Source organism: Pseudopodoces humilis, chromosome 5, assembly GCF_049639895.1.
Source record: "Pseudopodoces humilis isolate 2021_Gansu_Grassland_sample_001 chromosome 5, ASM4963989v1, whole genome shotgun sequence".
Classification (NCBI taxonomy): Eukaryota; Metazoa; Chordata; class Aves; order Passeriformes; family Paridae; genus Pseudopodoces; species Pseudopodoces humilis.
The window spans coordinates 48,765,504-48,782,473 of NC_142204.1; the positions used below are offsets into that span (position 1 = coordinate 48,765,504).

Here is a 16,970-nt window from a genome sequence, read left to right on the forward strand (position 1 = left end):
GCAGTAACGATGTATGGCATGTTTCCACAGCAGCTGCTGTGCCCTACAGACCACTCTGAGCATTGTTGACCCTATTACACCAGGTCAGATCGCCTGTACCGCACCTGCAGACTCGGCAAACTTAACAGGGAGCCACAACACATGCGGCTTGACTTGTCACAAGAAGAGAGAGACTGTGCAGCTGCTTAAACTGAAAGGCTGAGTACTGTATCTGCAAGTGAAAATTTGTTTTGGTTCCTGGTAAAAATTGGTACTTGCTGAGACTGCATCTAAAAAAAAAAAGATTAGTGCAGTATTTTATCATTTCCCACTCCTAAATATTAAACTTAAATCACATTTTCACAAGCTTAATTGATAACAACACTTCAAAGAGCAGTTTTGTAAAATGAGGCTACTTCTCCTTCTTAGCCACAAAAAATGTAAGCACCCATCTATTTCAAAGTGTTTCTTGCTTATTCATTTTAATTAAAGAAAAAAAGAGAAAAAAATAAGAATGGGAACTTTGCAAAATGTTTACATTATTATCCCATATATGCATCCCAAATAAAAAAATCCCAATATGGATTTGTGTCTACAGTTCATTTTACATATCTTGTAAAAGATTGTGTTTGTGTTACTGGGGTTCCAAACATCAAAACACAGTTAATTGGTTGTCATGCCCTTACAATTTATTCATGACAGGTAAACAAAACTTTTTTCAATCTTTCAAGTTCACAGATTGACATCAAAATGTGCACTGAATTCGGTCAAATAATAAGTTGATTGATAAATGTGTATTAACACATATTAACAAATTTGTTTTCTAAATAATAACACTTGGTGTAATGGGTGTTTGCAGGTTTTGGCAGGGGGAAAACTGGGGCAGCTCTTGCATCTTAAATGTGTGTTTTAATAAACTGTGACTTTTCATCTTTTCAAATTTATTGCAGACAGGATGCATAATCTTTTCAATACAAGTGCTGTGTTTGAAAGACCAGGATTCGGCTTTCTTTTTCAATTGCTGTGCTGCTGGAAGAAAGTTGAACATAAGTTGCATTATTCTTTTTATTTGTAAGGATGTGTTTGCACTATTGATTGCCAAAGAAGTTGTAGTATACTGTTTTTAGAATCTAGAAGATCCCATTACAGCTACATTTTTTTGGTCCTTTTGTAATTGCAGTACAGAATACTTATATTTGAGTACATATGGTCTTAGCAATAATGATTGAAAAATGTTTCAGTTTCTCTTTTTATTATGTAAAGAGACTAGCAGAAAATACTATCCTTCTCAGATTTGTTTTCATCTGAACAAATTGTATTTCCTTCTATATTTATCTTTAACATGTTTCATAATTACACAATCCTCAACCAGGGACCTAATGTTCAGATATATTATATCAGATATTATATATTATGCATGAAAACTGGTTCATTTTTTATCTTCCAGTAATGATCATCAAGATGGTTCATTATTCATCAGAGAAAAATGAACTCTCTTCATATTCCAGTCATAGTACATTTCTGCCCTGATCATATACATAGCAGTCCATTGTCTAGATAAATGTCTAATCAAATATGACCAAGAAAATGAATTTTCTGGAGAATCAACCCTTTACAAGACATATTTGCTCTTTCCAATTTCCACCTTTGAATTGTATGGTTTTAGCTCTTTTTGTCTTTTCTGGTCACAAAATTAACAGACAGTCCAGAAGAGAAGTGATGCGCTGATAACGTCATTATCCAATTTGCAGCTGGAAATCAAGTCATGAGAGTACTGCCCACTAAACCCCAGGTTCTGAAAACCAAAGATGACAATTAAATGACAGATCTTTTAGCTGTTTTACTGTTGTTTCACAAGTAACACCAACCAATGTACTAATTCCTGCTTCCTCCTTACTTTAATTTTGTTGGATATGGCATGTAAATACATATAACAAATCATTCAAATTGTCCCTCTAAAAGCAATGACCAAATGTCAGTACAAAAAACAAGTGAAGAAATTGAGGCTGGGGGAGAAGTGAAAAACACATTTATTTATATCATTATACTCTATGTATTATATGCTTTATATTATGTCCTCTGAGATGTCATCTAACACCTAAGTCTCTGATCATATTGCAGTAAAGTTTCTGTGTTCTAGTGTGTTCATATAGGTGCACTATGCAGAACTTCTTTTTGGTTGAAAACCTTTCTGCAGTGCTTGATTTCAGATAAACACACTAATGCGTATTTCTAGTGTAAATATAAATATGTATAAATATAAATTAAAATGAAGTGTAAATAGTCAGCTACTTCATAAACTACTTTACATATATATTAAAGATCACTGAAAGCCTAGGCTGATGGAAAATTAACTGCTAAGACAATCAGTTCTACTTTCAGAAGTTTATTTATCAAAATGGACTTCAAGAAATTCTTTGTTTTCCACAAGCTAGTTTTGTCTTGCAGTAAAAAACTTGACTGCGCCTGCAGAACAAAGTGGCCACTGTTGCTGCCTCTGAGCTCACAAGTTTTTTATTCAACCTATGTAAAAGCCACTGTCAGAAATTTGTAAATTTTCTCTCCAGAAGGCATCATAACCATGCTGCATGAGCTTACTATAATCTTCTTTATGGCCTGCCACATTCTGAGTGTCTTGCATTGCTGTATACAGACAACACAAGATGCGGCAGAGGCTTTGGGATAAAACAGAATCTTCTTGTTGGCCCCAAACAGCAGGAATTTGCTGGCAGATCCTGCTGCAGAGGAGCTTAGAATTAATAATAAATGAATATTGGGAGAATTAGAAACTCATTTTAACTATCCTTTTCTCTTACTATTACTGTTAAATAAATGTTAAGGTTTGAGATAAAGACCATGTCTGTAAAAGGTATTTGCATACAAACTGTATATTTCTGAATAATACTTTAATTTCTGTCTATTTACCTTTTAGAAAGAGAAAACCAGAAAGGAAAAATAAATTTTCTATTCAGAGTTATGGAAACTTTACTACAGTTACATGAAGGTTGAGTCTTTTGTCTCCCTTTAGCCAGAGAGTTCTATCCCCAAAATAGAAAAGGATTAGTAGATATTGATCTGTTAGCATACTAGAGACAGAGCTGAACTTTTTGGTCATTTTGCACAGCTTTTGAATGCTGCAGCTATGTAAAAGTAGACCACAGTTCTTCTCCTGACCCAAAGTAATGAATGCTCTGTTCCAGGAAGACCTTTTCTACAGCATGAGGTAAATTGTGCAGGCAAGAGGGCTGTATGTACACTGCCCATTTCCACCTCAAACCACTAAATTGTGAGAAATACCAAAAGCAAACCTTCATCTGACATTCGTATGACATTCAAAACAGCAGTGGCAGTGATAACAAAAGACACTTCCAGCTGCAGGAAACAGGCCTGAGGAGTTCTGAATTTGTGCTTTTCAGAGTTAGTTTTTTTTGCAACTGAAACAAGTGAAAGACACAATTTCCTACCTAACACTTTTATAGTATTGAAGGAAGACAAAGAAAATATTTGCTCACCAGTTTTATTTTTGAGGCGTCTATTATTTCTTCAATGGCTACTGACTGTTCCTTCTCCTTCATTTTTCTTTTTTGTTAAACTTGTAAATGATACCAGAGAGTGCTAGACAGAAGTTTATATACTTAAGTGAACTTTGATTCTTCCTTGGACTTTAAGACTAATCTAGTGTAGAATGTGATTGACAAAGCATTTTCATTGATGTTATGCAGCCTTTTCAAGTTAGCCAACCTAAGCAAATGAGGTTGTTAATGTTTACTCTGGCCCTTTCTCTAAAATGGTTTTGAACTTTAGCAGATTTTATCAACTTAAAAGGGTTGCCAAATTACATCAGTATTCACTAAATAAAAAATACTCATGTTTATGCAGCAGGGGGCTGCCTAGATCAGCAGCGCTACATGCACCTCTAAGAGAAAGCTGGGTTTACTTCATGTCTGAATAGTTGCAGCTCTTATTGAACTAAATACTTTGGAGCATACCTACTTGAATTTCTTCCTTCTGTATGATTTCTGAGAATGGGACAGACAGCAGCTTTTGCAATCCATCCAGATGGTCACCATCAATATTTAACAAATAATTAATACAAATACAAATTATTAATGTCATGATGAGAAACTGTGACCTCAAAGACCTTGTAATAGCAATGAGATTTTGCAGACAGAGTGAGTCATGCTTTTACTAATAAATAGTGTCTCCCTAAAAATCAGATGCAGAGTTAACAGATTTAATCAGAACTTTATAGCAGCTGTAGTTAATAGAATAATAAAAATTAAAGAAGAAAACTTCTTTCTGTCCTGTCCCAATCTAACTTCTACTCCATACCTGTACAGCACAACATTTTTTCCAAATGCCAATGGAGCAAAACAAATACAAGCAAGCCATGCAGCAACTAAAGATTTTCCCCACAAGCTCTTTTCCTGCCAGAGTGGCAGAAGTGAAGCAATCCCACTGACTTGACTCCCAAGCAGACTGGAAACACAGTAGCTCCCAACTTTGGTAAATAGTGAACTATGAGTATTTGAAATGAAGTCAAGAAAGTGAAGCAGTGAAGCCTCAGAAGATCCCTGAAGACGTGACCCATTGCAAGGCACCCCCTTTACAGAGTATTGCCACCTTTTCCCTGCCCAGCTGCTTCCCCAACTCACAGCTGGCACAACCTCTGACTTCCAGCATGCCCAGGTGCTTTGGCCTCCCTTCTCTGGTAGTGATTTAATTATTATTTTCTCAACATTTCATTCAAGGGGATAGTTAAAGAAAACATTTCTTAAATATTACAAATAAATCATAGAATGTTAATGGGTTGGTATGGACCTTAAAGACCATCTAGTCCCAACCCTCCCTGCCATGGGCAGAGACACCTACCACCAAACCAAGTTGCTCAAGGCCTTAATCAGCCTGGCCTTAAACACTGCCGGGGCTGGGGCATGCACAACTTCCCAGAACAACCTATTCCAGCGTCTCACCACACTCACAGTAAAGAATTTCTTCCTACATCAACTTGGAAATATTTTTTTCTTGCCTCTATTTAGTACTGGACATGGAAAAAAAATTCATGGAAAGGTTTCCTATGAAGAAGCTTTCAATTTTCTTCCAAGCAAACTGAAAGGAACTGCTCCATTTAGTTTAGTCATTCAGTATTGACTACTCCAGCAACATGGAACTGAACTGATTGCACATACCAGCAGCTGGGCCTCTCCTGGTGACTTTTTGAAATCCAATTTCATGGTAGTGCTCCGCCTGCAGCATTGCTCTGCAGCTACTTCTTAGTTCTCATTGCCAGCCATCTAACTGTTAAAGAGCCTCTCTCCCCAGGCTTCTTCAAAAACAGTACTGAAAGCTCAGTTTTCTTGTGCACCAGAAAAAAAGACAACTTAGAATCCTTGAAAATGTTCCCAGGATTATATTATTTTTCCTACCCAGGTCTGTGCAAGAGAGGCTTGTGTCATTGCAGAACATTAACTTCCTCTCACTTCATTCTCGTTCTAGGCCAGTCAATCTCCTAATGCTTTGGACATAAGTTTTAGTGGACTGCATGTCAAGTAGAGAGCATTATCCCAGTTGTACAGTGATTATTTGGACTGCAACAGTTATTTCTGAATGAAAGTACTGGTAAATTGCCAACTGCTTTCATACAGATCTCCATTGTAATTGCTAGATTACTGGGTTTACTGGTGAGTCCTAGGGCTGTATATGTATATTATCAAAACAATATTTAGTACAAATAAGTGATTCATAAGATCACACGCTGTTAAATCACACCCTGAAAAGAATGGAGATCCTGTTATTTCCTGTTTTTTCTCTTTCTTCACTGTGATTAATGCTCTCCACATCTGCTTTAATATGTTTCTTAGATTTCTCTCTTTGCTGATATTAAAAGCAATGTAGAGCAGAGCTTTTTACTACCTGCCCTAAAATATTAATGGTGATGTAATATACACTTTGTATTAACAGACCTAAACATCTACACTTCCTCTGTTCTGAACATTTGGAAGTATTAATATACTTTAAATTCACTACAGAATGTTAAATAGACTGTGAGGATTTTGAATGAGAATGAACTTATGATAGAAATGAAAAATATTTACTTTTCAAATGTTTGTCACCATATCTGACTTACATGACAGTAGCTAACTTCTAAAACTCATATAATATTTGTTTCATTTTTTTCAATGATTCCTATATGGTAAGGGACAAACCCGTTGCTCCTAATATGATACTTAGAGAAAAAATATTTTGTTATAATAAATAAATACTCTGCTGTCTTTTAATAAAAATTTCATAAAACTAAATTATTACAACAAGGAAAAATTACTTTAAATTGGTGCCATCTTCAAGGGTCTTCTTTTTATTAAATCTTACCTTCTCCATAATGAACAAACAGTTGTCATTAAATGGTAGTTATTATTCTATATCAGTTCTGCTGTATGACCAAAGATATAATTTGATTTAGAAATTCCATTAGGAGAATCAAGACCTCTTGTATGCAGGGAGGACCTTGTCATACATTTTAACTGAACTTCTAAAAAACTGCTACAAAAGGTAGGTTTCTGCCATTAGGGTACTCTGAAGAGCAACAGAAACACAGCCAGAAATTCCCTAGTTTGAACAATTCTTAAGTGACCATTCAAAACCAGAAAGTTTCATGAAATTATAAATTTGGATCCAAACACAATAAAATCCAGATAATCCACTCCTCAGAAGCTGTAATTATTTTAATGAGAGATGGAGGAATGTTCTTATTTTCACTTCTCTGATTCTACTAATACATAACTGTAATTCATTAATTCAGGGTCAGACAATGAGCCTTTGAGCAATTATTCACATGAGTGGTCTCACAGAATTCAATGTCTTCATTTAATGTGCCATTAAAATGGTACATGGGTGCATTTAACTGAAGCAAACATTAGCTCACTGCAACAAACAACAGGTTGCACTGTAAAAAGTGGAGATTACTCAGCCACTATCCACTGAGAACACTGAGACAGGAATATGGCACCATGAATTTGATTTTTTTTGCTGAAAAAACACCTGAGCCTCTTGCCACACTCTGAAAACCAAGTTGGTCCATTTCAGAATTTCAGACACTACTCTGCACAGTTTGCAAAATCAAGACAATCTCAAGTAAGGAAAGCCTAAGAAGAAATTCCAGAAATTCTTAGCCATTATGCTGGAGATTTTGAAGAGAAAACCAACGCAATATCAGCCAGATACACAGGCAACTCAGTCTCACCTGTAATCTCACTTGCTCTATGTTTGTGTCAGCCACTACAGCAAGGCACCTTGCGCAGGTGTCAGAGCTACTATGGCCCCTTGCTGAAGTACAGCACAGACTCAGCACATCTTCTCTAATTAGATGTTCGCTCATTCTTGATCATGTCTCCTAGTCCAACACTCTTGTAATACATATATGTTTAGCTCAGATAAGGAAATTTCATTATGTTTAATGTGATAATGCAAAACTGGATAGAAAAATTATTTTCTACCTGTGCCTCTATCTTTCCCTATTGCTCAGCTTATGACCAAAATTTTTCTGGGAGATCTAGGATATTGCCTGAAAGATGGCATAAAACCAAGTAGTATGAGCTAAATACCTGAGATCATCTCCATATACCTAATTCTTTTGTATATTTTTAAAGTACACAATGCTAAAAGAGAAGACAGAAGAAGCAGAGACAATCTCCACTCAATTTCCTCACACAGATGCAGTTTGCATGCCTTGCTGAAGGCAGCCTTTATTTTGCCACAGTACTGAACGGAGAGATTTGGAAATGCGTGCTACTGCCTGGCTTACCTAGCAGCCTGCTGATTTCCTGAGCACAAATGAAAATCCAAATATTATTGCTTGTCCCAGAGGCACTCCAAGAGTCCCAAATCTTTGCACGTAAAGTACCATCAAGGTCTAAAAGACTTTGCATATTTCCTTCCTCATCAAGAGTAGGGTATTCAATAAATTTTAGAGACAAATGTCCTTCAAGGCTGAAGATAGAGGCTAATGAACCTGGAATTAGCATAGATTAACATCATCCAGTTTTAAAAGGTTTTAAGGGAGTATAGCTTCAACCCACAACCCAGAATTCATGCCTCTCATCACCATACCACACTTTCATACCTGAAATTATCCTCCCCTGCCTCACGTTAATTTGAGCCAAAATATTAATTCACTCCCCAGGGACCATTTCTTTGCTGTGTTCTGTACTGAGTGAGATATGTGTAATTCAGTCCAGCTGCATTAATTCTGTAGCTGGCATGCAAATGTCAACTACAACTGTATCAGGTGTTCACTGAAATGATAATTGGCATTAATGCTGGACTCTATAGTGGGCAGCATAGAAGAATCAAGAACTTGTCTCCTAAGGTATTTTTGGAGCCAGTGAAGTTCTGTAAGTCAGAAAAAGATGTTCCTCCAGGCGGCGATAAAGAGCAAGCACCTGACTGTTCTGAAATGAGCTTGGTAGAGTGTCAAAGCCTGCGGAAATCCTTCTGCCTTCATCAGGGTGAAGTTCCCCTCTATCGGCTTACAGTTTGAATCCCTGAGGACAAACAGTTCTGGACATAAGTTAGGGTAGAGAGGACAACATGCACCCTTCTGCAAAGTGCATTACAGTTATTGATATGTATTTCTTTCATAAATTACACTTTATGTGTTGTTGCGTCCAGAAGTGCTCCATCCTTCCTCTTCAAAATGTAATATATATGGAAACGTAAATAGTCTTTTTTAGTCCTCTCACATTTATTCACAAAGAGACATCACAAAATCGAAGTTTATTACGGTAATCCTTGTGAAGAAGTCACATTCCTCTTATCTGTCCTTGAAATTATTCAACTAAACTCAACTTGTCCATATGAAAACCCAGAACTAGAGCCTCGCTTCAGGATAAGACACTGGAGAACTACTACATGGGGAAGTTTTGACTTTTTTTTTTTAGTTGAGGTTGATGGATCTTTAAGCAAGGTTTTAAAAGGATTTCTAGGGTCCAGAGACTTTTTATCCTTGTTATTTTTAGCACTGCACAGAAATTAGTAACTCCAATGGGTTATGCACCAGACATTTTGCTGGGCTAGAACCCCAAATGCTATTCAGACCACATAAAACAGCTGTGTCTCACCACACTGGTGTCCTTTTCTGTAATATTATTGACAAAAAGGCAATCAGCTGAAGAGAAAGGAGAACAGTCCACTGATACTATTCCTTAGTCTCTGAACTGTGATATGCTTGAATCATTCAAAGAAGTTTTCTAGTATAAAAAGCAAGATGAAATTCAACAAAATACTTACAGTTCTTTGCATTAGTAAAGGAGTTTCAGAACAACCTATCACTTCATCATTAAAATTTGATTCCATATTGATTATGTCTTCAATAACTTCTTCCATCTGATAAAATAATATTTTAAGACAAATCACTACAAATAATAATGGAAAAAAAGTTATTTTTAAAATACAGAGGAATTAATATTGAATATCTATAACAGCAATGAAACTGAATTTCAGAAATTTATATCTTAAAATTCAGACAATTCCAACACTTCTATACAATATTCACATTTTTTTTTTTACCTCTTGTGAAAACAGTTGTGGTTTAGATAAGAGCAAGATACATCTTTCTCTAAAACACCAGCCCATGGTCCTATTTTAACCCCTTATTGCAGCACCACAAGCAGGTGTCAGGAATGCATTGTTAAGCTGTAACTGTGACCTGTCATCTTGATCAAATGTGTCATATCCATAGTGCATTGCTGCACTGCTGCAGGAAGACTGGAAGGAACCTGTGGCTCTGCAATTGTATGAGACACTAGAGGTTTGGTGCTACATGCTGCCCTCTTCTGCAGTTAGAGGTTTTTTTGTTTAACAGTACATGGGATATTTTTCCAGACAGCCTTCTGGTCTCACTTTTGATCTAATCTGAGCCAAAAACTATTGAGGCAGAGGGAATAGCTCAGTAATTACTTGGGATGAAAGAATGAATACTTTCAAGGCCTATAGATACATATAGATTTGGACAAAGTACAACGTGAGTTTTCAATGATAGTTATGATCTGGTTCTATTCACAATATAATTTTGGGAGAGATCCCCATGACAAGCATGTCACTTTTAATTCTACTATCTGCAGCTCTTGGGAGCTGAAGGAATTGTAAGTGGTTCTGTGCAACAAAAGTATCACACAGAAGTGGGACCTTTCAACACAGACTTTTAGGCCACAAAGCCCAACACAGCTCATACATGCCTTCCTCTCCCTCTCTAAAACCAAAGTACTGTGCCAGGAAATGTGTCCAGACTTATCTAGGGAAATACCTTCAGGGCCAAAATGATACCAAGAAATGCTGGCAGTTAAACAACATGAAGAAGTGCAGTTTACTGCACCAACCTGGATGTTGCTCTATGTTCTTTACTAATATAACTATAGCCTACTCTCAACTGCAGGGCACACCCACATTAAGAAATTACACTGTGAGTCATCCCCCTGAGTCTGAGATGAGATTATCCAAATCATTGCAAAGTTGCCAGGATCTTGCCAGTGCCCGCTATCACCCTCCCAGTCTTCACCAGATGCCCTCTTGCTCACCAGGACAGAGGGTGACACAAGGGCAGATCAGACCCAAAATGCCTGAGAACAGTTCCAGAACACTGCACTTTGCCAACATGGAGGTGGTCACACAGGTGTCCACAAAGGCCATTTAAAATAACATTTTAAAGTAGCTCCAGTAATCCATAAACCTGACTTAAAATGTCAGTTGTCAATGCCAAAGGAATGGAGAGGCACCAGATGAACTCTCCAAGAAGCTTTATGGGCCCCCTCATGCTTAGCTACATAACACCCAAATGCTCAAATGAGTCATGGTGTATTTGTAAGATTCTTCTGTTCTATTAAAGTCAAAGACATGATACAGCATCTCCATTTCTCATTTTGTAGGAATTCCCCTTTTACCTAATAAACAGTCCCTTTTGAAATCCACTGAAGTATTAAAAGCCATAATGACCTACATCTCACACTGGCTAAGAATCTGATATTGTATTATAGCTGCACCTTTATTAAAATCCATGGTGGCACTAAAGTTGGCATATCTTTGCCAATTTACTCGAGATAACCCATATAAAAATATAACAGCTAACTAAAAATGAGTGATTGATTTTTTTCAGTAATATATTTAAGGTAATCAGTATTTAACTTTTTTATGCAGCTAGATTAATACCTTTAGACAGAAACAACTCCCATCTGAGAAAAGGATGTTTTTTCTTTGCAAACTGCATATTCAGAAAATGTACAGCAACATATGATGCATGTATAAAAAGAAGCAATGGTACATTTTATCTGGCAACAGTCTAAAAGCTTGATCCTGCAGTAAGCTACTCACAGACACGCAAGGGAATAACCCACATAATTCAAAAGGATACAGAAAGCAAGTGCCATAACCAAAGGCCCCTTGAAAGTTAAAAAAGTCATCTTTTGCCCACTTGTAGTGCAAGGTGGGTCATGTAACATTTTTGTATAAGTAGACAAAGCCCAGCTCCCCTTTCCTCGACCCAGCTCTGCCCTACCGCATTTTGGTGTTCGCCTCCAAGGGCCAGCAGCTTGGTGACAGGGCTTTCTGGAGCGCCAGGGCTGCTCACTGGAGGCATGTGTGCGTTCCGGAGAATGGAGCTCACTCCCACCGGCTGGATTGTGTGAGAGTGGGACAGGGAGAGTGTCTGGCTGGACAGCTTGGTATCAAGGGTCAGGTACTGCTTCACCTGGTGCCTCTGGCTCTGCTGGATGTGGTATCTAGACTGATTTTCCAAGTGTGTTTGTACCTGGGAAGGAATGGAAATAATTGCTGAAGATTCAAGTTGCTTGTATCAGTAGTTATACATGTGCTCACTTAAAAATACTTCAAAACAATAGATTCAGCTTTAGTAAGTCTTGGATAGAATTATGATTTTTTAATTTTTCAGTTTCACACACACATTTTATATTTGTTTACCATTTTCCCCTTGCACAGCTGAACAAACACTCTGAATAATTTTAAAGAAAAACAGAATTAGAAAAGATAACCATGATCCTGAGAAAAGACCAGAAATGTGCTACACATTTTTCTCAATTAAAAGTGATCTCTCTTGAGATCCCTGAAGTCAAATCTACATGCATATATGTACTGTAAAATTAATATTGATTCTTGTGTACATGAATGAGTAAATAAATGCACAAAGATTAATATCGCCAACCAATTTTAAATAATATCAACAGCAACATTCATTCACACCTCAATCCACATTTGTCTCACCTTGTAATAAGTACAGTCATTAAAATGAGGCATTGCTGTACTTTTGCCGTAGAGTCCAAGCTATAGCTCTGAATTACTGCACACTATCCACAAACTGTGCAGACCTCTTGAAGCACCTCTTGAGGACAGATCACTTTTTTAGTGGATTTGGCTTTATAAACTGAGTGGTCATGCCAAAATGGCTGATTTAGACTTTGGGCCATCCTTTGATTACAGAGATTGACAGTTGCTACTTCAAACAATTCCCAGTTCAGATCAATGTCACATTCCTACAGTGTAACTACCAGAGGAGCACTGCATACACAAACCTTTCTGTCATTTCAGCCCTGTGGCTCTCTCCTTTTCCTATGGCATGACTGGTCACAAGTGTCTTGTTATAAATTTTTCTCAAGTGGCCTCTGTGTAAGCATGATTAATATTTGTTAAATAATAGCCAGACTTGCTTTGAAGAATTTTTCTAAAAGAAATGTAGTCATTTAAGCAAATTAAACAATTTAAGCAAACTTCTTTTTGATTCCCCTAAAATATATAAGCAGAGATAGATAGCCATAAAAGCAGTTTTCATTTGAAGTAGTTATATTTTTGTACAATATTGCAGTACCTAGTTTATTTTTAATCATTATAGTATAATTTTAATTATGTTTCTTTAAACTAATTTTCCATTCATATAAAAAATACTAAGCCATGCAGTAATGAATATGAGATTAATTATTTTGATGTAAGGCCTAAAGTTATTAAATAATATTCCATTAAAATAATGATAAAATCTTAAATGCACTGTTCGAATTTTCCCCAGGTTTATGTTAGGAAGGTATGCATAATATATAAGGTTGCAAAAATTACATGTATATTTGGAATTTACTTACATCATTATTTGTCTTAACTTAGAATTTTGTGTTAGTTTTAGAAAGTACATAATGCACTGCTTAAGCTCTGATTTATCATGCGTAAGGACACATGTAAAATCATAACAAATAATTCAGATACTAATTCTATTTAGTCCTTCATAGTTAAGCTCATATTGAAAATTAGATACTCAAGTATTTTCTTAAGTGATAACCTAATTAAATCTATTGCATGTCAGTTCAACCATAGTATTATTTCTGGGCAAAATCAAATCTACTAAGGGAACTGGATGGCTGGAATAGGGATTCTCTGTGTACCCTCATTTCTGCTGCTCTTCCAATAGCATCCATGGACAAGTCATGATTGGACCCTCACTGACTGAACCCACACAAAGTCACCACTACCCAGAGCCTTCTGGTAGCTAAACTGATGAAGATCTCTTTGCAGTAGTGCAGAAGCACAGATTCTTTATGCAGTATAAATGGGACCAGCACATAGGCAACAATTGAATTTACTGCATTTCACCCCTATTAATTTTTTATATTAAATGAAGCTGATGAACCCTTTGTAACGTGCAATGAATTTCTGCCTTAGAATTTCTACAGGCCTACCTGAAGCTTAAAAACAAGATTATCCTACACCTTCAAATTAAATGAGAAACATAAGAAAATTTCAGTGTCCAAAATCTATACTCTCTTGTTTTAAATTTGGTTTTAATAAGGAATTTTTATAGGTCTGCTAAAAGAAAACTGCTGAAAAATCAATGGCTTACTTTTTCTTTTCTCCTCTGGGCCCCAGATTGCTAGTGGCAGACCAAAATCTTGGTACATCCTGTTTTCTAAGTGAATCACCACAGGGCCATCCCACTGGGCAAAGGGAAGATCTTTGAAAGACATTCAGCTAACTGCTGATGAGGTAAAAAGTAGTTTATCACAAGTGCTTATTTAGTATGATAATTTTTCAGTGGTTAGATACTGTCCTGAATTTACACAGGCAGAAAAAGAATCACAGCTTTGCTGATGTGATCTATGTTGCTGTGGTTTTGGAAACCTTTCCACCCCTTATTGTGCCAGCTACAGTCATTACAAAGCAGAATCTTTGAGGTTAAAAATGGATCTATGCCCTGATTTTCATCTTTATACATTCTAAATAAACCTCAGTACTTACTGATAAAGTAAAGCACTTTTTAAAATGTAAACCACAATGTAAAGACAAAGCAGAATGTGAAACCTATTTTGTAATCATATTGTTAAAGTACAATAAAAGCAAGTTGGGGGAGGGGAAATTCAAACTACGAGAAAGAAATATTGAGATTGCAAGTCAAGCTCTCTAAACATGGAACATATTTTTAAAACTGTGCATATAATATGTGTGAACTAGTAGCAAAAACTCAAATCCTTGTAATTTTATAAAACCAGATAGCACAGTGTCTCATTCCAAGTATGACTGATTTATTCTCCATTAGGATGTTGCATGACTTCTGTTATCTTTTATCAGTGGTATGAAGGTATGTTTCAACTTAGATTTTCTGAATATTGCAGATGACTTTGACTCTTTTAAGTAAGTATTGCCAAAATTCCAAATGTTAAACTTTGACTTGATTTTGAGCTTCATTTTAATGATGCACAAGAAGCAGTTAAGCCCTGGCATATGTTGCCCCGGGAGGCTATGGAATCTCCATCCTTGGAGATTCACAACACTTTTCTGGACAAGGCCCTGAGAACCTGAAGAAGCAAAAGAAATCTAAAAACAGACAAGGAAATTTGAGTTGACAGTCTACATATAGAAACTTAATAACCATTATCAAGTCTGGTAGAAAAAGGATGGTGTCAGGTTAGGAAGTTCAGTGAAATAAATGCAAAAAGCAGAAGACCTGAAAGATCAGTTCCACATAAAGTAATATCACAAATAAAATAACCAAGATCAATATAGACTTAGCTGCTTAGAGACCTTAATCATGTGCATGTTTTAGATCTGCAAAATGCAATCCTTCTCAAAAAGTACAGGGGGAAAAAAAAAGATTTTCCAGAATAGAAGAATTGTTATTTTTCCCAATAATCCTAGTATGGTATCCTCCAGCAGTACTGGGAGACCGATTTTTCAATTCAGAATCTTTTGAGAAATTCCCATAACCTGTGATAAAATTTTACGAGAGCCTATGTGGAATTTTATGATTCAGATGTTGATGCTGATATACCTTTTACTGCCACAACAATCTGAATATAGGGTTGCCTTCCTTTTTTTATCTCTGTGGGACAATGAATATTTCATCCTTTGTTTTAAGTAGAAAAGCATGAAGGATTTTCAGGATAGTGCATCCAATAATCTGGCATATCTGTGGATCCTGGATTCTCACCTCTGACAGAAATTAAGCAGTGTAATTTGATAAAGCATATCTCCTAGCTCTCAGCAAACCATTTTCTATTAAATGCCTCTCTGCCATCCAATTGCTTTGTGAGATGGATGACCTTGTTGGCATACCTGATTTCTAGGACTCTCTAGGTTAAAAAAATTGACACTCAGTGACCACCTTATGTTCCAAACCCTGACTTAGACAAACCTCAAACACAGCCCAGGATTCAGTGTTGTTCTACTGGTACATCTGCTCTAGCCCATGGTACAGTCACTTACCTGGCCCTTCCTGCCAAGCGCTCCTGAGCACTTTCCACATGTGCAAAGTGTAACAAGGTGATGGATTTGTGCAGATGAAGTGCTGGTTCTCCTCCTAGACATTCTCTTGCAGCAGCCATCTACTTTAAATGCTATTTATCCCAGATTATTTGAGGAATTAAAGGAAATTAACTCCCTTAATAGGCACTGCTTTTGTTTAATACCTTGCTTTCCCAAACACAACGAATTTAAAGTATACACAGAACCAGAAGCTTCAAGCATGAAGGGAGTCAAAAGCATCCAACACAAATGCAAATATTATAACTCCACCAGTTCCAAAAAGTTGAAACAGAAATGAAAACTTTGAGATGGATTTTGTAATCCAGAAAAAGATCTCAATGCACAGGAAACTGATTGTACCTATTTCTATTTTATATCTCACTGACAAGCCAGTTCTGGGAACAAGAACATAACAGCCTTTCACAATTACAGATGCATATTCAGACTTCTTCAATTGTTCTTTCTAATTTGAGCACACATCATCCTGTTGTAACACTGCAGTACAGTTGTGCAACATCTTTTCCTATATTCACACTGTTTGCTTTCATTTTTAATACATTGCACAATGGCATAGCGAGACTTTCAGTAGTTTATTTACATAAAATGTTTTACTTCACAATTTGCTGATGGAATTTTTCTTCTGCTACTAAAAGAATATATAGCATGTCAAAATTAGGAAAAACTACCTATTTAGGGGACCTAAAGAAAGAATGAAAAATGACATTGATATTCCATTAAGCAGCAGTGCTACATCTTTCTTGGTGTTCCACTAAGAGCAAGCAGGTGACATCTGTATTCCCAGGCTGCTCAGCCCAACATCATTCCCGAGAGAAATAATAGGAAAACTGAAAAGAGATTCAATTAATAAATTATTAAAAGATAGGAATATAATTAATGCTAGTCAACATAGTTCTGTGCAAAATAAGCCTTGTCAAACAAATCTACTTCTGCTCTTTGATGAGATTTTAAGTTAGGTTGCCAAAGGTAACGATGTAGGTATAATACACTTCAACTTTTGTGTGCCTTTTGACTTAGTATCACTCAATATTCTAATTAAAAACATAGCACTGCACAGTATCAATAAAGCGTGTTTTAACTGGATTAAGCATTGGCTAACGAACACGCATAAGAGAGTGATCAGCAAAGGCTTGGCATCAGAAAGAGGGGCTGTTCAGTCTTGTATTACTGAATTTACTCTATTTTACCAT

At 36.5% G+C, this 16,970-nt stretch overlaps 1 protein-coding gene across 2 annotated transcripts in view; it reads right to left on the reverse strand.

The window, feature by feature from the left end:
- Positions 1 to 16,970, reverse strand: part of TFEC (transcription factor EC) — a 66,093-nt gene that overhangs the window by 27,848 nt on the left and 21,275 nt on the right. For both annotated transcript variants that reach the window (XM_014248846.2, XM_088055490.1), the window contains exons 2-3: positions 11,525 to 11,776; positions 9,265 to 9,360 (exon numbers count right to left, since the gene is read on the reverse strand). In XM_014248846.2, coding sequence (XP_014104321.1) covers positions 9,265 to 9,360; positions 11,525 to 11,605 — 177 coding nt within the window. In that variant the 5' untranslated portion in view covers positions 11,606 to 11,776. The remainder of the gene's footprint in view (positions 1 to 9,264; positions 9,361 to 11,524; positions 11,777 to 16,970) is intronic.